Source organism: Salvia splendens, chromosome 2 (genome assembly GCF_004379255.2).
Source record: "Salvia splendens isolate huo1 chromosome 2, SspV2, whole genome shotgun sequence".
Classification (NCBI taxonomy): Eukaryota; Viridiplantae; Streptophyta; class Magnoliopsida; order Lamiales; family Lamiaceae; genus Salvia; species Salvia splendens.
This window is the reverse complement of record NC_056033.1, coordinates 33,525,957-33,551,790: the sequence shown is the minus strand read 5'-3', so window position 1 is coordinate 33,551,790 and position 25,834 is coordinate 33,525,957. Positions and strand designations below refer to the sequence as shown.

Sequence of the window (25,834 nt, the reverse complement as noted above, 5' to 3'; positions counted from 1 at the left end):
GGTTCAGGCCCAACTTATTTGTTATTGATCAAGAAAAAATATGCTTTCATGGTCAATAGTAGTCATGATTTGGAGCTAATATAATGCTTGCTTTGGAAAAAGTAACTTTAAGGTTGTCTATTTCGTTTAGGTGAAGATCCTGCATCTTTCTACCATTCATTTCCCTTTCATCTTTACTTTAGGATCTAGTTTTAGTTGGCTAGATCAACTATCATCTTTTGATATTTATAAATTCTTACAACCAACAAGTATTGAGCAACATTAATGGATCACATTATGACGATTCACATCAAAAGATGGTACAATTGAATATTTTAAGAGTTTAAAAACGAAGGCGAAAATCAATTTGTAAATAAATCAAGATAATCCGAAGTGATAGGAGAGACGATCCAGTCTCGTTTGAGAAACTATGCAACGAGAGTGTTATAATTCATCAAACAACTATTTCAAAATCATCCCAATTTAATCAGATTGTTGAAAATAAGATTCGAACACTTAAAGAGATGATGAATGTCTTCTTAATTAGTTCAGTGTTGCCTCGTAACATGTTGGAGTTGTTAATTACATATAGTGTCTGGTGAAGATTATTCCCTTTTTCCCATAAAATAAAGGAATAATAGTAATTTAAATTATGAAGTTTGATCAAATTCTGGTCTGTCCCGAGAACTTTGAAATTGAAATACTATTAAATTACGAAGTTTCCAAAAAAGTACATTACATACTCCTAGAAAAAACACATGATTAAAATCCTAAGATTTTAAAATAACATAAAAAAATATATAATTTAAAATCATATTTAAAAAAAACATAAAAAATTACTCTTCCAGTGGCGGCGGCATGTTCGGGTTTAGGCCCAAACAAGACTCAAGGAGCTCAATTGCTTGGTTATGTGTCACTTGGTGTGACCGCGTCATACAAAAAGTGTCAACTATTTTGGCAGCGAACAACATTCTCATTAAAACAACTATGAGATTTGGGGAGTCACTTGGCTGGTCTGCCTCATCTCCAACTTCTAACCATACTTGAATTGAGAATGTAAATGGAAATTTTTTTGAGAGGAAAAAAAGTGAAGTGTTTTTTTGTGTGAATAAAATTATGCAATGAATGAGATATTTATAGTTGAGTTTGAGATATATTCAAGGATAAAAAATTTTAAAAGTAAAAAATGGTATTATTTGGGAAAGTGAATTTTTTATTATTTACTTTTTTTTAATTAAAAAAAATAAAATTTTAAAACAAATAAAAATGTGAGTCGGCGTCAGTGCAAGACCAGAGAGTGCCACGTGACTGGATGTGTGTCCCGCCAATAAGGGCTCCTCCCTCCTCCGCACTGGGAGGCTCTTCGGGATGGGTCACCTGCAACGGCGACCCTTAACCCCAGTCCCGATTAAATGGGCATGGGCTGATTAAGGGTCACAATTATAAATGATCTAAATAATTATAAAAGTAGTATATTAGATACTAGTATAGATACCATAGTACGCGTAGACAAGAATAATCTTGATTACTATCATATAAAGAAAGAATAATCGAGTACACAAATTTAAATTATAATTATGCATTCACTACTTGTCGCTGTAGTTTGTATGTACCACTGATCATTCACCGTGATGTGTGGGCTACATCAAATTAAAAAAATCATATGGTGGTAACTTAGTTTGAAATTTCCTTTTAATAATAATATAAAATAAATTACTCTACTAATAAGAAAAAGAGATCGTATAATCTTTTCCCTTTCAACGTAGGTTACCATAATAATCCAATTGAAACTGCTACACTAATTTCCCAATTTCCAAACCACAGTTCAAATTTCCAGTCAAGAAAATATTCAGAAAAGTGAGGAAAAGGGGCAAAAATGACAGACAAAGGACAAAACAAAAGCTATACTCTCTGGACTCGGTTACTGCAATTACTCTGACAAACACGTGATCCGTCTGCTCTCTCTCTCCATTCCCTCTTTCGTCGTTCAATTTTTCTTTACTTCAATATCCCGGCAGCCACTTCTTTTCCACACTAGCAAATTCTTCAGCTTACAAGTTTGAACTTTGCTACGCTGCTGGTGGGACTTCTCCTAAACTCTTTCAATTTCTCAAGCGGGCTTTACTGAGAAGTCGCTAGTTTGGCTCCCCAGATCTGCTTGTGCTGAAAAAGGTTTGCAAATTTGCTCCCTTTTCTAGCTCAATTGACTTATTTTTTTCTGGCTAATCTTTCTATGCTGTGCAAAATGTTGCTTGTTTACATTTAATTGTATTTCTGCTTCATACTCTAGTTATGGGTTCTTGTTCTATTTATCATTTACTATGATATGCGACTGTTGAGGGATATTTGAAGTTTGTTGTCGTTTTCTTTCATATCCTCTTTGGGTTTTAGTTAATAAACATTGCTCTGTCTTGTTTTCTCGATTTGTGATCTTGCTGCTAGTGCTAGCCATTGTAATTTTGCTCATGTCCTGCACTTTATTTCTAGCGTGAAAAGATTGCAAATCTGGGCGGTCATTGTCTCGATTAAGGGTTCATGGAGTTAGTATAATATTCTGGTGTGAAGGGTATAAGGGTTAGTGCAAATTACTGAAGCTGTTTGTTTCTTGTTTTAAGAAATGGGTGTAATTTCCCGAAAGATCTTCCCGGCATGCGAGAGCATGTGTGTTTGTTGCCCTGCTTTGAGATCTCGGTCTCGCCAGCCTGTCAAGCGTTACAAGAAATTGCTGTCGGAGATATTTCCCAAGTCTCCTGTGAGTTTCTCCCTCAGTAAAGTTTGTATTTTTGTCATTGGCTCTTGTTCATGTTATATGTTTGCCTTTTGATTGGGTACCAATTACTTCTATTCACTTTTATTTTGTACTATTTTGTACTATTTTGTTTTCGTTCAATGACAACAGTTGCTGATGTAATAGTCAATCCATTCCAAATTCCAATGATATAATCATTTAACAAGTAACAACACACTAGAAAATAATTAGCTTTTATGCTATGTACCTTTTTATTTCTTTGACAGTAGGTTTAGGCTGGTTTCTCCTGTCTCGAGTTTGTGGAGAGTTGCATTTATCACCATAATTTACATCAAATATGGTTTTTGTCCCTCTATATTTGATCACTTGTCAGTTAAATATCTGCCCTTATGCTCGTTCCTTATGTTTTTGTTCTTCTTGACAAACTTCCTAAAGTTGACTGTTTGGGGATTGAGCAACTTAGCTGATAGTGTAGAGGCGGGGATCTAGTATTTGTGACACCCTAGGTATGCATCAATTGCTTAAAAGAATCGAATACATAAATAACAAATTAAAGTTTCATGGTCCACTTTCATGAATTGTAGAGATAACATCATAACAACATGGAACTGCCAGGAAGCTGCCTTTGCTCCTTTGAATATCTTTGCTGAAGATTCATGAAATTCTAGACGTTTCCTTATTTTTTATCTGGGAAATATATTTTAAAAATGGCCCCTTCTTGACAGTTGGTCTTGCAGAACTCTTGTCAAACTGGTAAGACAATACATCTGTTGCGGTTCCAGTCAATGCCTCTAATGGACATAAGAGTAAAACTTGCTCAATGTTAGAATCTAGATATGGGATTTTTCAGCCAATAAAACTAGCTCAATTTTAGAATCTCTTATCCATGCCGTCAATACAATTACAACTGAAACAACTGTGGCCTTTTTTCCCTACCATGCAGGATGGTCATTCAAATGATAGAAAGATTGCGAAGCTATGTGAATATGCTTCTAAAAATCCTTTACGGATACCGAAGGTGAGGTCATTAGCGTGTATTTTTGCAAAAGATAAAAACTAGTGTTACATTATTTGGATCAACTACTGCAATGATTTATATGGTATTAGATTGCTAAATATCTGGAAGAAAGATGTTGCAAAGAACTCCGTAGCGGTAATGTCAAACTTGTCAGTATTGTGGCGGATATATACAACAAATTGCTTTGCATCTGCAAGGAGCAAATGTAAGTTTTTAGTTGACATAAATGTTCGTCTGGATCACTTGATAATGCTAACTTGATGAGGCAACTATTGTTCTGATGGGCTATTGTCACGTTTTTCTGGAAAGTTTTTAACTGCACTATGAATTCATCTATGCCATGTTGTGGTGTGCTTTCCTCATTTACACCTATTTTAGAGTTCAAGATGGATTAAATTATTTGACATCTTCATCCTGCAGGGTCTATTTCGCTGTTAATTTGTTGAATGTAGTTTTTGAACTGCTGGATGACTCTAAGCAAGACACCGTGTTGGTGATTGGATGTGATACACTGACTACTTTTATTTATGGCCAGGTAATTTATTGCTCTTGATTGGGCATTTATCATGTGTTTACAGTTGGAGAGCTATCTAATTATTTTCTTGTAATTTCTGCTTCATGTTGAGTCATTATGCTTGCAATGCACGATCATGAGATAAACTTGTTTATATTGATATCGCAGATGATAAAATCTGTGTTAGCATGTTAAATTGTTGGATTGTGGCATTAATAGATAATTCCTTATATAGTGGAGGTATTTTACATGATAACTGGTGTTGTCGGAGCATCTCAAGTGCTTAAGTGTTACAGAGATGTTTACTACCGTCTTGCTTTTATGTTTTAAATGTATAGGTAGCAATTCGGAGAAAGTAAAAAGAGAAAGCCTCGTTCATATTTGAATACATTGGTTAATTATTACAGTGACATGTATGCAAGGCTGCTGCATTGTATATATACACCATTCTGGTGTTCTGTTGACATGAAAATGTTCATGTTGGGGAATTCTTCTTGTTGAGTTCATGTTTAGGCTTATCATATTGTGTTACTGTAAGCCTGAGGTAGACCGTACTGCCATCTTATTGTTGTAAATTTTTCTGTAGGTCGATGGAACTTATACACACAATATTGAGAACTTCGTTGACAAAGTTTGCATACTGGCACATAAGACAGGCGGTGAGCATGAAAAGAGTGGTTTAAGAGCGTCAAGCTTGCGGTGTCTTTCGGCAATGGTAATTTGGACTGGGAAACTAGAAACTTTTGCTTTTTTATATACATTTACTTATCAATAATTAGGTTCTGCATCTTCATGCATCTATACCTAACAGTCAATTCAAAATTTTATTTTTCTTTTTTGAGTGTGCTTTTGATAATTCAAAGCATGCAGTTCTTAATCAGATTGGTGTCAAGGATTTTTTGGCAGTTATTTCAAATTTTCAGGCTCTATTCTAACTTTTGCTCATGGCAAATTAATTAGTTTGGTTCCACCATTTGCAGATGTGGTTCATGGCGGAGTTCTCACTCATATTTGCTGATTTTGAAAAGGTATGTTGTTTTAACATAGGTTTTTTATTATCCTTGTTAGTTTCAGATAAAAATTGTAACAGAATTTTATTCTGTTTATGGATTACATATGCAATCCTGCTACTTAATAACAACGAAAACAACAGTGAGGGCTACCATTACTTATTTTCAGTGAATAACTGTTTTGTTTTCTGTTATAGATTGTGCATGCTACTCTGGATAACTATGAGATGAATTCACAAAATGAAGAAGCTGAAGAAAGAAATGAGGCACATCACAATTGGGTGGATGAGGTAGCGAGAAGTGAGGGAAGAGGTACAACTGTTGGAGGTGGCGAGTTTAGCCCTAGCCACATGATCATAAGAATCAGGCCAGAAAAGAAAGATCCTGCTGCTCTAACAAGGTTGGATCATGTTAATATTAATGAATGTATGAATTTTGTTTTAAAGAGATAATGATTTGGTAGAATGGGTTGGTTGCTTTGTATGTGTTTAATTTCTTAATTTTAATTGACATCAGAGAGGAGGTTCAGACACCACAAGTATGGGCTCAAATATGCGTTCAAAGGATGGTTGACCTGGCAAAGGAGAGTACTACAATGCGAAGAGTATTGGAACCAATGTTTATTTATTTTGACATGAGAAGACACTGGGTTCCTCAGCATGGCCTGGCTCCTGCTGTTCTTTCTGATATGTCATCCTTCGTGGAAAATCCAGGTGATATATCATAGCTTTGTATCTACATATCTTTACTGTAGCTATGGCTGTTTACTAACTTTGTCACAGAATTAAGTTCAGGTTAACATTTGAAATAAATTGGAAAGGACCTTATTGAGTTATTACGTGTCTGTCTTGTAAAATCAAAGCATGCCCTGGTTAGCTTACTTAGCTAATTTTATGCGAGTGGATAAATTGCAAACTGTAACTTCAGAATCTGGAATTGTGATCCTTGAAAGGGTTAAACTCATACATCTATTTGATTACAGGACATCAGCAATTAATTTTAGCAGGTGTTGTTCGGCATTTGGACCACAAGAATGTTGCGCATGATCCTGAGATGAAATGTCACATCATCCAGACGGCTAGCTGTTTGGCCCGCCAAGTGAGGGCAGAAAGCGTGATTTCTGATATGGGGTTTGTTAGTTACCTCTTCAGACACCTACGCAAAAGCTTTCAAGCAACGGCTGAACCAGTTGGAGAGCAAGAGCTGAATGTGAATACTGCATTGCAGACTTCTATTGAAACTTGTCTGTTGGAGACTGTGAGAGGGGTATTGTCTATCAGCATTGAAATATTTACTTTTTCACTTCTGTCTGCCTTTTTTAATTAGTTTTTATTTGTTCAGATTGTTGATGTCCGGCCACTGTTTGATATGATGGCAGTTACACTGGAGAAGCTTTCTCCGGTAAAAGCTGTTGCTAGGGCAGCCCTTGCCTCCCTCACTATTCTTGCTCATGTCATCTCACTGGCATCTGTATCATTCCGCTCTCAGCAGGTGAGAAGCTGATTAACTTTTACATTATCTGCCACTAGCTGTCAGTTTTTCTGTGTGCGCGCGCTCCATTATTATAGTCCCATGTGACGCAATAGGATTGAGTTACAGGCTGTAGGGTCATAGGGTGGTCCTACCCTGCTCAATCGTGGGTCAAATGAGATGATCCATGTGCCCCATTGTAAAAATTTGTTAAATTATTATTATTAAATAAGAATATATGATAATAATATTGATTTTGTTGATTGCACAATGTGAAGGTTGAAGTATACTGTTGCTGTTTTGGTAATATTTGTCATCTGAAGTGAGTTCTGATATTCATTTTCATCACTAGGTTTTCCCTGAGGCTCTTTTTGTTCAACTCTTGAAAGTGATGTTACATCCCGATGTCGAAATAAGCATTGGAGGACATCAGATATTCTGTGTTCTTCTAATTCCAAGTTTTGCTCATGCAAGAAGTGACTTTACTAACCACCCAAGAAGGTGGCATTCCAAAAGCATGTCTACATTTTCCTCAATTGCATTTCTGCTCGAAAAGCTTCGGTTGGAAATAAATGGAACCAAAATCAAGCATGGAGGTGAGAAAGGCGATCATCAGCAGCTCAATAAAGTTGAAGAAGAATGGAAGGATGGGAGATCACACAAGAACTCTCCTAATATTCATTTAATTAGCTCCCTATTGGACAAGGCCGGTGGACCTACTAGCTTGACTGAGACTGTAAGAATATTTATTTTGTCAACACAGATCTTTTTTCGCTATCTCTATTGTTACAACTATCTTTCTGTCCATGTAGGAACAGTATTTTCTGCAATGCAACGAGGACCAAGTAGTGCAGTTGCTGTCTGCTTTATGGATACAAGTCAATCTCCCTGACAATCTACCAGCTAATATTGAAGCTATTGCACATTCATTCTGTTTAGCACTTATCTCATCACGACTTAAGGTCAAAACTCAAATACATTAGTTCCGTTTGCTTCTATTAAAGTTATAGTGCAGATGTTCAATTTGATCCATGCCTTTGTTTATATTGTTGCTATGCTACTTGTATTTTCACATGTTTGAGTTATGCTTGGTGCTTGATATTTTGTCTGTAACATGATGGCTTCTCATTGCTTTGTTGCAGAACTCCAACGATAACCTTGTTCTCAGATTCTTTCAGCTTCCCATGTCAATTAGAAAGATCTCCTTAGATGCCAATAATGGTTGGAACAACACCAAAGAACTTCTCTCCATTAATGCAGTAAACTTTTATGTTTGATGTTTCGTTGTTTCAATGCAGTGTCCTTGTCACCCGCATACCAAAGATCCCTTTTTGTATCATCAACTGCCATGGTGATTTTTGCTGCGAAGCTATACCATGTAGCTGATGCCAACAATTTGCTTAACTTGCTATTCGAATCTGATGTAAGTATGAAATCCTTGTGCATTCATGTATTATTAATGTAAATCGTTTTATTCTGGTTATGTTATAGTTCCAACATAGAGCACTAAGCTTCGTTATAATGCTTACAATTTAGGTCGATCCATATCTTGGCATCAGTGATGACTTTCAAGTCTACGTAAAGCCTCAGCATGAAGTGAAAGATTATGGCTCTGCTTTCGATAATGAAGCAGCCTTATCATCTCTGACGGAGCTGCGGGATAAGGCTTATGAAGCTGACAAAAAATTGTTTTCCATACTGGTTGAGAGTTTATCTACCATTACCAAGGTATCTTCTTCTACATTGTGCGTCTTCCTTCAAACCCTAACCGATCTTGCCAGGACGAAAAAGTGCTTTGTGATAATTCCAAGGGCTTAAGCTTATACTCAGTGTTTTGTTTCTTCAAGTTTGAGCCTGAAGAAGTCGCAGAGCAGCTCTCAGAAGGATTTGTGCCCGATGAAGCTTTCATGTTTGGTTCGCAATTAATGCTCGACATGGATCATATCCAAAGGGCTGCACACTCCAAGGGATCACAATCGTTTGATGGGGTACGTAGTGTTTGATTCCGGGGTACGTAGTGTTTGATTCCACTGCCTAAAGCCAAGCTTGCTTTACTTCACATTTTTATAGGATTTAAAAATTGCATTGCTCTTATATGTACAGGACTTCTCTGCAAATTCAATTCTCGAAGATGATGCTATGAGCGTATCATCAGTTGCTGACATATCTCGATTCATCCCCAATGTCCCTCCATCCGCCTCTCCGTCAATGTCCCATATTGTCAGCATTGGCCAGCTGCTAGAATCGGTAATAGTATGATCGATGTCCACGAATGTAAATTGATAAGCAGTTCCCAAATCCTTATATCTGAATGCGAATTTCAGGCTCTCGAGGTAGCTGGCCAGGTAGCAGGAACATCAGTCTCCACATCGCCCCTTCCGTATAGTGCCATGACAAATCAGTGCGAAACCTTTGGTACAGAGCCGAGGAAGAAGCTGTCTAATTGGTTAACCTATGACAACCAGTGCCCGAAAGCCTCCTGTAGCGCACAGACTGCATTTGAGAAGGTGAGCTAATGATGATGACTCCCCCGTGTAGAACTAGGACATTGCGGTCGTGCTAAGATTTGTTTATGTACACAGATAATGAGCGAAGAGAGCGTTCCAGCTGCAAACAACACATGGTTAGCTCTGAGGCTTCCGCCTTCCAGCCCCTTCGACAACTTCCTCAGAGCAGCTCGCGGTTAGAGAGCAGAGGTCTGCATCTCCAGTGAAAGCTCCGTTATTATCTTGTAAATTGTTAGAGCTGTGAGGCCGAGACACAGAAACTTCTCCTTGTATCCATTAGCTGTTAGTACTTTCTAAAACCACTCTATGTTTCTTGTATTCAGTATCAGTAAAGTAGCCTATTCATGACAAACATGATGGTACAAGCAGAGAGAGAGCAGCATTCTATTATTTTCTGGATTATGGAATATCAGTATCTCATTTTATTTTTGTTGCAAAACTTGTGTTTTTTAACATTTGGTAACTGCTTTGTTATAGTAAAGGTTATGTGCATTGTCATTGAGATCTATGATTTATTAAATTAACATAAACATAAACAAAATGACATTACGTAGGAAGCGAAACAATATTATTGCTAAATTAAATAAAAAGACCAACTTACCCTTGGTCTATGAGTGAAAGATATAAGAAAAATTAGTATTAACCCCCGAGCTATGCACGGGACATAAGAGTTTCAAATAATGAATATAAAATATAATAAATATATCGAAAATAAGAATTGAAAGCAATATGGAGATTTAAAAAAACAGAAATGTACTTATCTTGTCTCACTCAAAATGAAGAATTTACTACTCCATAGTGAATGAAACATTTATGCAATTTTAATTTATAATCTAAGTGAAGTAAAAACAATAAAATTAAAGACAAAAATAAGATGTGTGACTAATGATCTAAGAGTATGAATTAATTAGAAGAAGATATACAAATAAAGAAAATATGTGTGAGTAAAAATGTTTATTGAAAGTGCTATGCAAGTCATTAATCCAAATAAAAAGCAAATTAATATATAAATTTAATAGCTTAATTTATAAAAATTAATTTGAAAAAAATATATGAAATATTAAACCTATCCATATTAAATATATGAATAATTTAAATCATATAAATTTAAAACTTCTTTGAGAAGTCAAGTTAGAAAATTTGTATTGTCCAATAATCACATTTTAGTTGACTGTTTATTTATTTCTTTTAATTTCAGACCATAGCATAACTTGATATACATTGCCAAAGACTACATGAATTTTTTATATTGGAAAGAATAAATTTCTTACTTCCCGCCACATATACGTATAAAAAGTAAATTACTACTATCAATTAAAATAACGATAATATTTTATGCATCTTGTTTGTTTTGAATAATGTGAGAATTTACACTACTCTTTATATTAAGAAGTTATACAAACTTTATAAGTTATATTTAATTTTAAATATATATAATGTCATCTTATTCCTTAGTTTAATCTATAAACTTAGTAGTATTGTTTAATTAGAGGCGAATTAAAATATAAGGACTAAAAACTGTAATTGAGTAAATATATGATGGAAATTGTAAGCATTACATATATGTGTTGTCGTTTAGCTTGTGAATTAATTCGGAGAAAAAGTATTGCAATAAATGATTAAATCTCAATTTTAACCTAAATAAATGGAAGACAAACTAAACTCTCTAGCACAATTCTAATTTAACTCAAATATAAGTCTAATTAATATATAAATTTAATAACTTAATTATAAATTTTTTTAATGATAGTGCACAATTTAAATGTGTTTTAAAACTTTTTTAAGAAGTTAGCATTTTATTGGGCTATTATTTGTCCAATTGTTTTTGCCTTAAAAATTATTTTTAAATAGAAGACATCTCATCTTTCTATTTTCCCTAAAAAAAGGCATTAAGTACTTTTCATCAAATTTACACTTTAGATTAGGATAGATAAGCACTTTTTCTCCATTCCAACTCGCGTAGGGAGAATGTCCTGTATGTCGACGAACTTGATGACAATAACGTACACTTCAAACGCTCGCTTTGATTATCACTAAATTCAGATATGGTGGTTCCCTATGCAAAATGAGAACAAATCAATTGTTTTAGAAATAATTAATTTAATTTTAGTGAAATTTTTAAGAATAACATTATTGGGCAAATAAAACAAAAACTGTGATTTTTTCAGTCTAATAGTGTATGAAGTTTTAGCAAGTGGAGTGTTGAATTAATTTCCTTTGCACAAAACCCTTGCCCTTAAACCCTTCATTCCGTCTTCCTCGTCTTCTCATCGGAGATGGCGATTATGAGAACCATTAGCCGTTTAATCCTCCGGAAACCGTCGCCATCTCCTCTTCCGCGGTCTCTGTCGACGGCGGCGCAGCAACCAAGACCTCGAAACACTATTTTCTATAAAGTGGTCGGCGCCAAATCCAGTGTGGCGGACGCCATGAACGAATGGGTTGGTAGCGGAAAAATAGTGAGGAGAGCCGATATTATCAACATCAGCAGCTACTTTCGCTCTCGGAAAAACTACCGAGCTGCACTACAGGTTCTTCTCTCACTCTGTTAATCTAATTTTGCTCGAGAAGCCTCTACTCTGTCAGTAGCCCAACTTATACTTTTTGTGCGATATTATTCGATAGGAGAAGAATCGTTAATGTAGATTTTGAACAATATTGATAATGGGGGTAAATTTTTGGTAGAGTTATTAGGAAATTATTCGCGTTTGACAAGGTTAGGGTTACGAAAGTAGCAAAAATCATCTCATAACATATTTTTCGTTTTCCTTTTACTTGAACTTGTATGCTTTAACAGTATGAATCTTATTTGCATCCTCGTTTCATTTTACCTCTTTAACATGTAAGTATGCATATGCTCTGTTTTGCAAATGTTGATCCAATTTGCGCTCGTCAGTTGTACGAGTGGATGGAAACCAGCAATATTGCGCCGACCGCAGCTGATCAAGCTATACACATTGACCTCCTTGGAAAGACTGAGGGTGTAGCTTTGGCGGAAAAAATACTTTGATAGTCTCTCACAGAAAACTAATAAAGCATATGGAGCACTTCTCAGCTGTTATTGCAGGGAGAGGGTATTGGACAAGGCTTTGGAGACCTTTGAGAAGATCAAGGAATTGAATCACATTAGCACGCTAGATTTCAACAATGTGCTTTCACTTTACTATAACTTGGAGAAGCCTGAGAAGGTTGTCTCTCTAGTGGGAGAAATGGACGAGAAGAATACTGCTCCCGACATTTATACTTACAACATGTTGATCAATAGTCATTCTGCTCTGAAGAATTTAGATGCTATTGATGGAGTTTTGGATAAAATGGAAAGTTCTAATGTCAAACCCGATGTGTTTACATATGGAAATCTGGCTACCATATATTTCAATGCTGGGCTGCACAACAAGGCTAGTGCTTTCCTTGAACTGATGGAGAAGATGGAAGTTAAGAAAAATACTGGTAGGGAAGCTTGTCGTACCCGCTTGAGGTTGTACTCTTTGATGAATGATCTGCCTGGGGTTAATAGAGCATGGGAGGCTCTGAAGTTGGACGAACCAAAACCCTCTAACACTAGTTATCTTTTCATGCTTTTGGCTCTTTCGAAAATGGGGAATCAGGAAAACCTTGAGAAGATCTTTAAAGAGTGGGAAGAAGGCTGCACCTTGTATGATTACCGGTTACCAAATGTGGTGCTGGAATATTACATCTCTAGGGACATGATTGAAGAAGCTACTTTGCTCTACAAAAGACTGGCAGAGGGGTTGACAGACAGAGGGTCCACTCCAAATTTGAAGACGATGGAGCTGTTTGCATCTCTATGCTTAAAGAACTCTGAGATAGATTTGGCTCTTGAGTATTTGGATAATGGATTAGAAAGGGCGAAATCGCGGGACAGTAAGTGGTTTCCCAATAATGAAACTGTTGAAAAATTTATCAGTTATTTTGAGGAGAAGAGTGATGCAGAGAGGGGTGCGAAGTTCATCGAGAGCATGAAGAAGCACAACCGTCTGAGCTCTGAATCTTTACTTTCGTACATCAAAGCTACTGAAGCGGGAAGCTAAGCACGTTTCGAATCTCTTGCATTTTAGTGGATGTGGTAATGGGTTCTTTCGATGTTTATTTCTTGCTTCATTTCTTTTGTGCTGCAGTTGAACTTATTTATTGAGATTATGTATTCAATCAACATTAAATTATTAGTAACCCTACTATATTCGCAAATAGTGCCTTGGAAAAGGATGTCTTTTGCATAAAATAGTTGAGGCCATCCACAATAGGAATAGCCCAGCAATAGCCCAGCCATAGCCTAGCCACTGCCACATCATCAGCACTAAAAATTCTTCTGCCACATCATAAATAGCCCAGCCATAGCCTAACCACATCATAAATAGCCCAGCCACATCAATAGCCACATCACTAATAACAATTATATAAAATGACATAATTAACAATCACACAATATACGGAATTTAATTTACGAGACATATACGGGAAAAGTTTAATAATACTATTAAAATTTTAAAAAGTACAATAATTTAAAAAAAGTACATTAATTTTAAAAAAAAATACATTAATAAAAAAGAGTGACAATTCACTCCTCGTCTCCGTCGTCGTCGCCTCCGTCGCCACCATCGCCGCCGCCACCATCGCCGTCGCCTCCGCCGCCTACGCCGCTGTCGCCGCCACCGGTCTCCCTCCGTATAGCCTCCAACTCGTCCTGCAGGCTCATGAGCAAGGTTTGAAGCACGCTCTTCTCCACGGGATCCGTCGCCACCCGCCATTCGGCCATCGTCTTGATCAACTGAGCGCGCGTTTGGGCGCGAGCGAAGAATTTGAGCTCCTGGGTGGATTGGCCAAGGGGGGATGCCGACTGGACCTCCTGGGAAGCCCCGGCGTTCCCTCTCGCCGCCTGCTGAGCGCGCTTGCGCCCAATCGGGCGAGGTCGGCCACCGACCGAACGCGGCGTGGGGAACTCCTGCGTCGTCTCGGGGAGGTCGTGGGAACCTCCGCTGCTGCCGCTGTAATCGCCGGTGTAGTTCAGTCGTTGCTTCTTCGGCCAGCCAGAGTCGACACCTACTCGGAACTTCTCGGACTCGCTCAGTACAAGATAGCAGTTCCAGTAGGTGAAGTCCTTGTATAAACCCTTCAGTGGGAAGGCTTTCTCCGCTATTCTCCTGCAGTCATCCTCCGTTTGGCCACTGCTCATCATGCGGAGTGCGTTGGTGTACAAACCCGAAAATCGGGAGACCGCCGCCCTGATTCGGTTCCAGCCCTTCCGGCAATCCTCCCCGTTGCGGGGCCTCCCCTCCGGGCAAAATCTCTGGTAGGCTGCTGCTATCTTGCCCCACATGTTGACGATCCTTTGCTCGTTCGAAACGAGAGGATCGTCGCAAACACTCACCCACGCCTTGCTGAGCGCGACGTTCTCGTCGTCCGTCCACCTCCTCCGTACCTCCTCCTCACCCGGCTGCGACGACTCGCCGACCTTCTTGCCCTTCTTCTTTGGGGCGCCACTCCCCGGCATTGCCCCCCCCTTGAACTAGAGTCTCCGGAGCTCCGAGAGTATCAAACCCCAACTCATCTAAGGAGAAACTATCAAACCCCAAGGGTGTTTGGGTCGATGTGTGCGAAGACCCAGTCGAAAATCAAAACTGGGGCGATAGACATCCCCCGCCGTCGCCGGGGACCCCCCAGGAGTCCCCTGTGTAGCCGGTACGACCCCCGGAGTCCACTGTGTCGCCGGTACGACCCCCGGAGTCCACTGTGTCGCCGGTGCTCCCCCGGGCATCATCTGCATCCCGGGTACCCACCCCGGTATCGGCGGAAACCCCCCCGGCGGACTCCCCCCCATTGGGGCCCCGGGCATCATCTGCTGCCACGGGTACATGTTGTAGTACCCGGGCACCTGACCCCATCCACTTCCCACAGGGATCGTCGGAGTTTGTGACCCGCTACTCCCGGAACTAGGCTCGTTGTTGAGATCCATTTCCCGTTGTTGATCTTGAACAGAAATTAAGATAGAGAGAGTACTCGTTAAAACAAGTGGTGCGAATGAAAATGACGAGCAAAGCGCGTATATATAGTGTCGGAAAAAAAAATTAATTTTCGCGCTAGGCGGTGCGCTGGGCGATCCGGGCGCTGCAATAGCGCCGAACGGACCGCCCAGCCAACCGCCCAGCGCCACGCGACCGCCCAGCGCTGCGCGGTTTCTCTCTCCAATCGCCCGCTGGGCGGCTGCAATAGATCGCCCAGCGAACCGCCCAGCGCCGGCGCTCGGCTGGGCGGTCGCTGGGCGGTTATTGTGGATGGCCTGAAGCCCATTTATCTGTGACAGTGTAACTACGAAGAAATGCAGGACAATTTGGCCCGTGAGCCTGCTAGAATGTTGGGTTTGTGGTTGGGGCTATAGATATAATTCTAACAGTAAGCGGTAAGAGTGAGGGAGAGGATTTGGTTTTCTGCTTCTAGACTAGATCGATAAACAGATAGACTAGAGCTAATATGATTTGGTTTTTAAGTTATAATAGTCATTGGTTCATAAATTATACGACAAATAAATTTTTTTTAAAGAATTTAAATTTTGCAGAGATGAACTATGTTTATATTGTTTGATGTAGTATAAGAAAAGGAAATAAAAAAAGAAGAAAATATAAATGTGTCAAATAATTAAATACTCATATAGGGTATCTAATAAACATAGGTCACAAATCGAGTATGAAATATTAGGGGTGGGATGTGGATACACGACCCGAAAAAATCAGGTATCCAAATCCGAAAATCATCTAAAATGTCTACCCGATACCCGATCCGATATATTTTCGGGTAATCCAATACCCACCCCGGGTATCCAAACCCGACGAATCGGGTACCCAAATACCAGACTCTTTACATGTATTAATAACTAATAAAAAAATTCAAATTATATTTATATAACTATAGAAAATATTTAAATAGACTAATATCTTTAATGTTGCATTTATTGTGTAGTACTCCGATTGGTTACTTTTATTTTACTATAAAAAATGGGTCACTACTATTTTAAAGTACACGATTATATTTATGAGGATTGGTTATATAAGTAAAATAGTAAAAGTTACACATTTAATTAAAATGTAGAAGCAATGACCTAGAATAAGAGAGATTGATTTATTTATACTATAAGTTTAGAGAAAGTTATAATTAGTAAATAAATTAGCCCGGCTTTTGAAGCCCGAAAGGACTAAACCTAATTTATAAAAATACTTAAAATAATAAATTGGGTATTCGGGTAATTTCCGATACCCATTCGAGTTACCCAATACCCGAATTATCTTAAATTTCAATACCCAATTCCATACCCAATCCCATAAAAGTAGATATTGGATACCCAATACCCGGCGGGTATCGAGTTGGGTACGGGTAAACCCAATATCCGATATCCGTATTCCCACCCCTATGAAATATCAATGAGAAAGACTAAAATCAAGAGATACAAAGGGCATAAAAGACCCGAGATAGTAAAAAAATCTGAAATTTGATTATAGATATAAATAGATTCATGTGATATCTATATTTTATTTTAACTCAGGAACATTTGGCGTTCGAAATGCCATATGTAGATCCTTCATTTGTTAGTTCAGTATATTAAATCTAAAGTACTTTAGGAGTTTTGGAGGCATGTTGGTCCGAAAAAAATAATGGAGTACTATAAAAATGACAAATGACCTTAAACGTTGTAAGTTGATTATACCAATTAGTTCAAGGATTACTAGTGATAATTTTTCCAGGGACCTTGTAAATTTAAATGGCATAGTTCATGGATCACTGTTACGAACACACCGCCACCGTCGACGGAGACTACAGCAGAGGAGGCGGCTGGCGATGGGGTGATGAACGCGCCAGCCGAGGAGGAGGAACCGGGGGAAGAAGAGACTGGAGCGGAGACGGAAGAACCGGTAGCAACAGCGACGACGAGCCGGAACTTGAGGCCAAGAGACCAGCTCAAGCCTCGAAACAGCCTGCTGAATTATGTCGCCAAGTAGGCGAATAATTCAATTAGTTATTCTAGTTATTTTTATATTTATTTTTGAGACAATATTGTAATTTAATTTATTTTAAACTTTTGTTGAGTCGAGCGTTTTATAAGCTCCGTCGAGTTTTCTTTGTTGGTTCTTTCCCTATGCTTAGGATAGGTCGAACCAACCCTAGGGTCCGATGATTATAAAATAGCTATCCATTGTTCCGTCTTTTTATGAATGAAGAATTAATTGCACAAATTACTTGAGTAATACTCGTGAAAACCTAACTCTCTGCCGATGGAGAAAGCTCTCTGCACCAGATTAGCAATCAGCCGCCGACCTTCGCAATGAAGGCGCCGGATTTATGGTATTCGTGTGTGATTTGACAGAAGTTCTTCGTTAAGGGAGGGATACTCCTAACAATCACTCACGAAATCCATTCTATTTGGAAAATATCCATTACTCAACCTGTGAATGAGAATAAACTAACAAAGTTGAAAAATAAATATTGCCATGACATAATTGACATTTACGTTGGGGGCATTACCTATAAAGAAGAAGAAGAAGACGTGGAACGTCACGTTCTAGGATTTTTCAAAAAACTTTGTTATGAAATTATGATTTCATCTGTTGTTAAAGATTTTTTTTCGCACTCCAATTGTCAGTCTTTATGTCTAAGAAAGCATAATTTCACCTTTCAAAATAATGATCTGGATCACCCACTTTGACTCGCATATAGTGAATGGTTAAATTAGAAAATCATGATATCTCCCAATGTATAGTCCACTTTAATCAATGTTACTTATACACAAATATAAAACATGTACGATTCTACAAAAAAGCACGATGTCTCTCTTTACCTAATTGTTTATTATGAGTAAACTAAATGCTTCATTCACAAATTATGATTGGGAAATTTTCCTCACGGTGCTTCATCAACGGTGCTCCGTCCGTTTCACAATATAAGTCACATTTGATATGGACACAAGTTATAAGAGCAGTATAAAGAAAAGTGTTGGAATAAGTTAGTTGACTATGAATCTCACTTATATATATTAGTTTTAAGAGCAGTATAAAGAGCCGTTGTGAGAGGGCCAACTCGTCTTTGGTTCAAGGAAATCATCGCCGACGTCATGTATGCGTGCATTATCATGCACAACATGATAGTCGAGCATGAAGGTGGGAGCATAACCGAGTGGAATGATGATGACGGTGCATCTAGCTCGTCCAGCACGGCGACCGAGCCCCCCGTTAGAGGATTGCCGTCGGGCTACGACTAGGTTCTAGCTAAACAGGCCTCAATGCGCAACCAACAAGACCGTGCGCAACTCATGAACGACATGATTGAAGAAGTGTGGGCTCGTAACCGCCGTCGTTGAGTTTGCGTATTTTTTTTAATTCGTATTGTAATGTATTAATTTTTATATATGAAATGAAGTTTTTTTTCCAATTTTTTGTTATTTAAATATTCAAATAAAATAAAATGAATAGGGTGCGCCTTAGGGCGCCCTATTACATGTGGGGGTAGGAGGATAAAACTGCTGATGTGGCGCGCCATAGGGCGCCCCATTGTGGATGCCCTTATTCTCTCTCTTACTTCACCCCCTACACTGTAACTATTTATTATTATTTTTTTAAAATGAGGGTAGAAAATGAAATGTGACAAAATTTCAGAGATGGAGGGGCACTACCGTCTGTTAGAGCACCCGCAACGCGGGCCGCCCGCTTTCCGCGTTTCGTGCCGGCGGAACGGAACCGGCTCGCGACGCGTTGCGGAGATGCGTTCCGTCTCCGTGTCGTTCCCAAGCCGTGCCGGGTGCCGACGGCACGACCCGCGGCACGGTCCATGCCGCCACGCGCTTCGGCGACGTGGCTCACCCTGCGTCGTGCGTGACGCCACTCGCCGGCCCGCGAGTGGGCGTCGTCACGCTGAAGCAATAAATTCATTTTTTTAAAAAAATGAATTTTAAAAAAAATATTTTTTATTTATAAAAATTGTTTTTTATATTTAAAAACAATTTTTACAAATAAATGAATACTAGAAATTCGTATTAGCCCATATATATTTGATGGGCTTGCGAATTTATGAAACTCATTCTTGGTTGTCTCTTTTATAGAGACATCCTTGAATATTTAATGTTCCACTTTCGATGTGGGACAAACTCATTCTTGGTTGTCTCTATTTTATAGAGACATCCTTGAATGTTTTATGTTCCACTTTCGATGTGGGACAAACTCATTCTTGGTTTTCTCTATTTTATAGAGACATCGTTGAATGTTTTATGTTCCACTTTCGATGTGGGACAAGCTCATTCTTGGTTGTCTCAATAAAATTGTATTTTAAATTATGTCATTTTTTATTTTTTTAGGATTTTAATTATGTCTTTTTCTATTTTTTTGAATTTTAAGTTGTAATGTTATTTTAATTTTAATGAAGTGTGTTTGTTTTAATTGAATTGGGTTGTAAATAAAAATAAAAAATGAAATTGAATGAATAGTAATTTAAGGAACGGTTAAGGAACGGATAAGAAACGGAGGGTTGCAGGTTTTGTTCCTTAGTTAAGGAATGGAGTAAAAAAGTACAGTGGGGCCAGCAAATAATAGTTTAAGAAACGGTGGGGAATAGCGTTGTGAATGGCCTTGCTAAAACTAGGAGTTGTATAAAAAACACAAAAATGGGGAGTAAGTATATGTAAAAGAAAATGAAGAGGAATCTTTGCATGGTGGGGTGCAATAATTTGAGAGAGAGAGAGGAAAGAAGATTGGATGAAAGGAGGGTGGCAACGTTGGAGTCGGAGAGGTGTCAAATCTGAGTGGACAGAAGCGACTGATCGGATGGGTGCAGCCACCCGCGGCCTGCGCGGGAGGACGAAATCTCTTTTCTCTTCCTTCACTGTTTCCATTTCTATTGGGAACATCATACTTCTCTTCTTTTTTCTTTTCAGTCTCACAATTCTGACTCACAGAGAAGACGTAACTAGATGTTGTTTCACGCTTTGACCCTTCTACAGTTCATATTCTTTTTCTGCCCTTTTAAATTTCAAAATTACGTACTAGTATTTGTTTGTAAAATTCTGTTTCATAATTTAAAAGATTTTTAAATAAAATAGTATCCAAACTCAAGCATGGGATGGGACGCACCAGATAACCAATATTATTAGAGACGTGGAAGAAGTCCTTTCACATGGAAAAGAATACATGGTCTAAAGTGAGTTACCCTTGCTTATTACTCCATTTATTTTCTCTCATTTCATTATTAACAAGTCATTGCACACCACGTACTTAAGTGGAGTGGAGTATTTAATTAGCACCTATTTTCCCCAATTCCTTGGAGGTCCACAACCCACCCACCAACCAACTTTGCCATCCACCTTTCAACCTAATTAGTAGTAATTACTTATAAAATTGGTCGGAGAGATTGAAGGGGAAGATCAGACGTACTGTACTTGTTTTCTCTCTTCTACTAATATTTTCACATTTTAATCACTACATATAAATTATTTTTTAATATCACAAATTTGTGAAATGAATTTTATACACATCAATATTTATTTATACATGTAAGAAAATATTTTAATCTAAGATCATAAAATAATGATTTTTTGATCTATGAATCAAAGTTAATTACTATCAAATCATATGTTATTTAACAACCCATGAGATGTCTGATCCCAAGATTTAGAATTTATAGACCAATTTTATAATACTCCACCAAATCAAAATATTGTAGTCCTCCTAGTAACATGTCAGGCCAACTCAATCCAAACACTCTCAGCTTTATACGTAATCCTTGAAACAGAAAACACTACACCAAGAAAATTTACAAAACACAAAAACTAGGGGAGTTTCTAAATCCTACTGCGGTCACTCCCGGGACTCGCTAGAGTTAAGACTACACCTTGTAGCTCACTTTTAGCCCTCGACTCCTTCGCAATACTCTGTGGAGACAGCCTTCTAAGTTGAGCTTGTTCCGAGACGTGTCCAACCACCTTCACCGGATGCCTTGGAAACGCCACTATGGGAACGGTATGGTTTGGTACATTGCTAGCGTGAGGGAAAGATTGAGGATGGTGGCTGAGAGTGGCGCCATGCGTAACAAGATCAGGTCCCTTGATCAAAAGCAAACACATCAACACCAACACCAACACCAACACCAACACCAACACCAACACCAACACCAACACCAACACCAACACCAACACCAACGTTAAGATTCAAGAAACTAGCAAGTGTGAGAAATGAGCTTACTGCAGCAAATAACACCCCTCGAAACACTTTCCCGTTCACAGTTGCAGTCATGAGGTAGCCTGAGTCGAACGTCCCATCAACCTGGCCTCGTACCTCTGCTCCCATCTGGCACAAGAAAATGGTGTAACTAATTGAACCAAGTGGTCTATTTTTATGTAAAAAATGTGCAAGTGTGATGGACTATACCAGATTTCTTGTTTTCCCTAGAGATAATGATTCTGCAGCATTGCACTCTACTCGACACGCATCACTGCAGATCACGTTCTTATGTTCCGGTTTGACTTGATTTGGATGCTCCAATGGTGGATATATCTCCGGGAAAGTTCTAGAAACCGCGTGCCTGGAGCTGGCCTGATTTGAAGGCGGCTGGAAACAGTTTGGAGCGGACGCATTCTGCCTGAACATCATGTGAACTTGGGGAGAAGAGTAAGAGTTGCCCGTGTTTTTCTGCATGGTAGCCTGCTCGTGATCAGACTGGGACGACGGGGATGATTGCTGTGACAGTGAAATAGAATGTTCTTTGAGCTCCAGAGTATCTTCAGGTTGCTTTGAATTGCTAGTTCTTCGCCTCTTGGGATGCAACCTCCCTTCAAAAAATCGAAATACAAGATTATAATTACCGGTCTTTATTGATTTGGTCTTTATTGATTTGAGACCGAGGGAAAAGATGTATTGAGAAACCTACCAGAACCCAAGCGAAAAGCCTGCTTTGGAACGAGCTCAAGCTCCTCGACTTGCTGTGATGTCGAATCTTCATTGTCGCCTACAAATATCGTCTTCTTCTGTGAAAACAATCACAACATCTTAGCATACAGATATGATCTTCAATACTTGTATAATAAGCATATACAGCAAACTTGAGTACCAAATTACTCTCAGCTTTGTTGGTGAGTGAAATCTTCTTAATTTCTTCTTTATACGTGTTTCCAAAAGCCCTGCACGTTTGCGAGTCAACCTGCAGAACGAGTAATTCATTTAAAGGGCGTTCGTCCTCCCCACACCTGCAACGTAAATCCCATCATGGAATATAAGAGATATCACTAAAACTCCTATGCAAAGAGAGACGAACGAGCCTAGAGTTGTATTAGCATGAAGTTCTCACCCTCCAAATATGGCAATGCCCAAATTTGTGACAGTGGCTGTATGAGAGAATCGCCCTTGCGATTTCGGTGAACTGATATCCAGTTGAACCCACGAAGACGTTATCACATCAAGAACCCATATATCGTTGTAGCATGGCTTATCACCAACTCCCCCGAGCACATACACCTATACATATATTCATATTGCTCCTTATCTAAACAGAGGACTTAATATAACTTTAATCTAATTCAAGAAAAGGAAGCACATTGCAAAGAAAAACTTGCCTTGGTGCCTATGCTTACAGCAGCATGCCCTGCACGAGCACCGGGTGAAGCTCCATGAGTGTCCAACTGTAACGAAAATCAAACAACAAAACAATGTTTTACCATTCCATGTAGTACTTGATATTCAAGCTTATGATGAGGAAGTGAAGATCATATAAAATAGGAGCATACCTTAGACCAAACCACTTTATTCATGTCTAAAACATTAACATCTCCTTGAGATCTATAACCAGAGTCACCACCAAACATGAAGAGGCGGTGGCCAACAGCCACCGCGGTGTGGCTGTCACGAGGGGCGGGTACACTCCCCTTCACTTCGGGAGAAGACCACTCCATACTGTTGAGGTCCAAGACATGCAAGTCATTCAAATAATTAGCCTCGCCTTCTCCACTTCCCCCAAAGATGACCATCTTCTCATCACCAACAACGTTGGCCGTGTGGCTCTCCCGAGCACAAGGCGGATTTCCGTGGCACTCGGGGCGGGCCCACTCCCTCGAGAGCAGATCCAATATGTGGAAGTCATTCACCTTCCTGCATCCATTAGAGCCTCCAAACACTAGCATCTTGTGGCCCACAAGCACGGCGCTGTGGCTGTCCCTCGGCCCTGGCCCCTGGCCCGTTGTCTTGAGGACGTTCCAGCTCATCGTTGCGAGATTGCACACCAGCACGTCGCTGAAATGCACGCCACCGCGACATCCCTGAATAAGACCACTAATACTTATGCACACTATTGCATTACTCATTTATATTTGCATCATATTTTCACAAAAATGAAAGCATTAACATCTAAAAAAAACACCAGCCTCCAAAAAATAGGAAAAAGATTAGATCTTTGGAAAAATCTAAGAAAAACAAAAGTAGTTTTATGAATTATGATCATAATCATTCCCTCCACCACCCATCTTGATATCTATACTAGAGTGGTTGAAAATTTATTTGAAACTCGTTTACGTACCAATTTCACATATAGGTAAATCCCCCCCCCCCCCCCCTCTCTCTCCAAGCTTCATATATGTACTATATAAGTTTTCATGTACAAGTGTTTTCAAAGATGAGATAAAATTATGGCAACATGAGACAAAATGAGCAAAAATAAGAGAAACAATACACAGTTATTCAAGAAAGTGAAGCTGCTATTTTGTCACACACACACATATATGTATATATGTTTATATATACAGAGAGAGAAGCCAAACATCAAAATTCCATCTACAGAAGAAGATGCAGAAGTACAAAAATGGAAGCAGGAAGGGGAATGATGTGTAAAACAAAGAGCATGCAAAAACAGGAAAACAGAAAGAGAAGAGAGGAGTTACTCCAAAAATGTAAATCAAGCCATTGAAGTAGCAAGCTGAATGTCCCCATCTTTCAGAAGGGTTGGCACCCATCATCTTTGGATAAACCCACATTGCATTATTTCTTGCAACTTCACCCAAACACTCCATCAAGTTTATTTTGCCTTCTTTCATGTGTTTGTGCAGTGTGTTTGTATATAGCTTGACAATGATGGGGAGAAGGGAGAGAGAAAAAGAAAAAGAGAGGGTCAAATTGAGAAGCCAGGAGACATATCAACTATCAGTGTCAATGGACATGAAAAGATGGGCGCTTTCAACTTCAAATCACTGTGCCACCACCAACGCATCCATCTATCTATATTTATTGTAATGAATTAATTAAGTAAAAATATACTAAAATTTTACTCTTCCCAATTATTTGAACATAATCCTTCTCAGCTTAAAGAAAATGACTCCTTCATAAACATGCATGTCATTGATGTTACTAAAAATTCTCTCTCTCTCTCTCTCTCAAACTCAAACTAAAAGTGTGTAGTTTCCAATATATACATGTTTAATGGTTATTAATTACTAGTTTGTTGGGTTTTCCTGGGGGTGGCCAACTGAAAATGATGGCAACTTGTTTGGTCTCTATCTATTTTGTGTGTGAGAAAGAGATTGATCAGTGTGTGTAGAGTGTATTGGGATTGATGGGAGTAAAATTTGGGTTGCAGAGGAGAGGAGGCGGTGTAGATGGATGTGTATGTGTATCAACTATTGCTATTCATTAATCAATGTGTGTGTGTGTGTGTGTATTTCTCAAGGTGCTTTTCTCTAGTAAGCGTGGGGGCTGTGTGTTTTGTTTTTTTTTTTATTTCTATTATTTCCAGTTTTGGGAATTGGAGTGAGCGCTCTTTTCCTACGCTTCTCAAAATTTGGTCCTTTTATTTTATTTCGATTGGAGAGTCTGTATGTGGACTGGCCTGAACCAGACCGACTCGGCCCGTTATATACCCAAAAATTCTAAATAATTCCTTTAACATTGTAGTATAAACTTTTAAAAGATTACAATTTAATACACAATTTATAAATAAATAAATAAATTAATTAATTAATTAAATTATTATTAGTAAGAATATATATATGGAATGGATCGGATTGAACCGGCCTGTTATATGGCCAGAAAATCCAAATAAAAATCCATATAGAATAAATTAATACTTTCTCTATCTTAAAAGAGTTGAGTCATATTCTATTTACAATTATGTATTATAGTAAATGAGTTGGAGTATTGTTTTTTTGACAAAAATTAATACATTTAATCTATTACGTACTTTATTTTTTATTCTTAATTCACTAAGCACATTCCTTAATCTTTACACTAAAAAAAAGATCCTACTACGAAAAAGAGCAAGGGAATATTTGATAAACATATAACAATAACAATAATAATAAAAAATTATAAATTATAAATTATTGCTATATTAAAATAAAGAGTATTTTAGTTTTTGTTTTTAAAATTTTTTGTGTGAAAGAATGTATTCACCATAATTATTAATTGGGTCCGGTATAAAATTGTCACAATTTGTTTTATGCTCATTAAATTAACTGAATTTTTGACAGGGCTAGTATTAAATAAACTATTTTTCAGTTAAAATAAAATCACAGCTGGCAACAATATGACAATACTGAATAGCATCTCCCATCTAAAT

The 25,834-nt window shown here is 38.3% G+C and overlaps 2 protein-coding genes and 1 pseudogene across 4 annotated transcripts; 2 read left to right on the top strand and 1 right to left on the bottom strand.

The window, feature by feature from the left end:
- Window positions 1–1,836: 1,836 nt before the first annotated feature.
- On the top strand, window positions 1,837–9,686 carry LOC121792310 (protein SEMI-ROLLED LEAF 2-like). Of its 3 annotated transcripts, none has more exons than XM_042190205.1 (20): window positions 1,841–2,151; window positions 2,595–2,731; window positions 3,672–3,746; window positions 3,836–3,951; window positions 4,167–4,281; window positions 4,847–4,975; window positions 5,241–5,288; window positions 5,468–5,670; window positions 5,787–5,983; window positions 6,253–6,536; window positions 6,612–6,761; window positions 7,093–7,476; window positions 7,559–7,702; window positions 7,883–7,961; window positions 8,039–8,163; window positions 8,277–8,468; window positions 8,588–8,728; window positions 8,844–8,987; window positions 9,065–9,247; window positions 9,323–9,686. In XM_042190205.1, the coding sequence occupies exons 2-20, from the start codon at window positions 2,597–2,599 to the stop codon at window positions 9,425–9,427; spliced, it is 2,949 nt and encodes a 982-aa protein (XP_042046139.1). In that variant the 5' UTR covers window positions 1,841–2,151; window positions 2,595–2,596; the 3' UTR covers window positions 9,428–9,686. The 3 variants fall into 3 exon arrangements, with proteins under 3 accessions (XP_042046140.1, XP_042046139.1, XP_042046138.1); XM_042190204.1 differs by having other exon boundaries at window positions 1,844–2,151; window positions 7,553–7,702; XM_042190206.1 differs by lacking the exons at window positions 9,065–9,247; window positions 9,323–9,686 and having other exon boundaries at window positions 1,837–2,151; window positions 7,553–7,702; window positions 8,588–8,750; window positions 8,844–8,985.
- A 1,737-nt stretch (window positions 9,687–11,423) lies between these two features.
- LOC121764861 lies at window positions 11,424–13,471 on the top strand (annotated as a pseudogene).
- Window positions 13,472–20,909: 7,438 nt separating this feature from the next.
- LOC121792309 (protein GLUTELIN PRECURSOR ACCUMULATION 3-like) lies at window positions 20,910–24,479 on the bottom strand. The gene is made up of 9 exons (XM_042190202.1): window positions 24,165–24,479; window positions 23,019–23,546; window positions 22,848–22,913; window positions 22,583–22,749; window positions 22,346–22,481; window positions 22,166–22,262; window positions 21,667–22,067; window positions 21,481–21,585; window positions 20,910–21,341 (listed from the first exon to the last, which is right to left on the bottom strand). Exons 1-9 carry the CDS (start codon window positions 24,315–24,317, stop codon window positions 21,081–21,083), a joined length of 1,914 nt encoding a protein of 637 aa, XP_042046136.1. The 5' UTR covers window positions 24,318–24,479; the 3' UTR covers window positions 20,910–21,080.
- Between the last annotated feature and the right edge of the window lie 1,355 nt (window positions 24,480–25,834).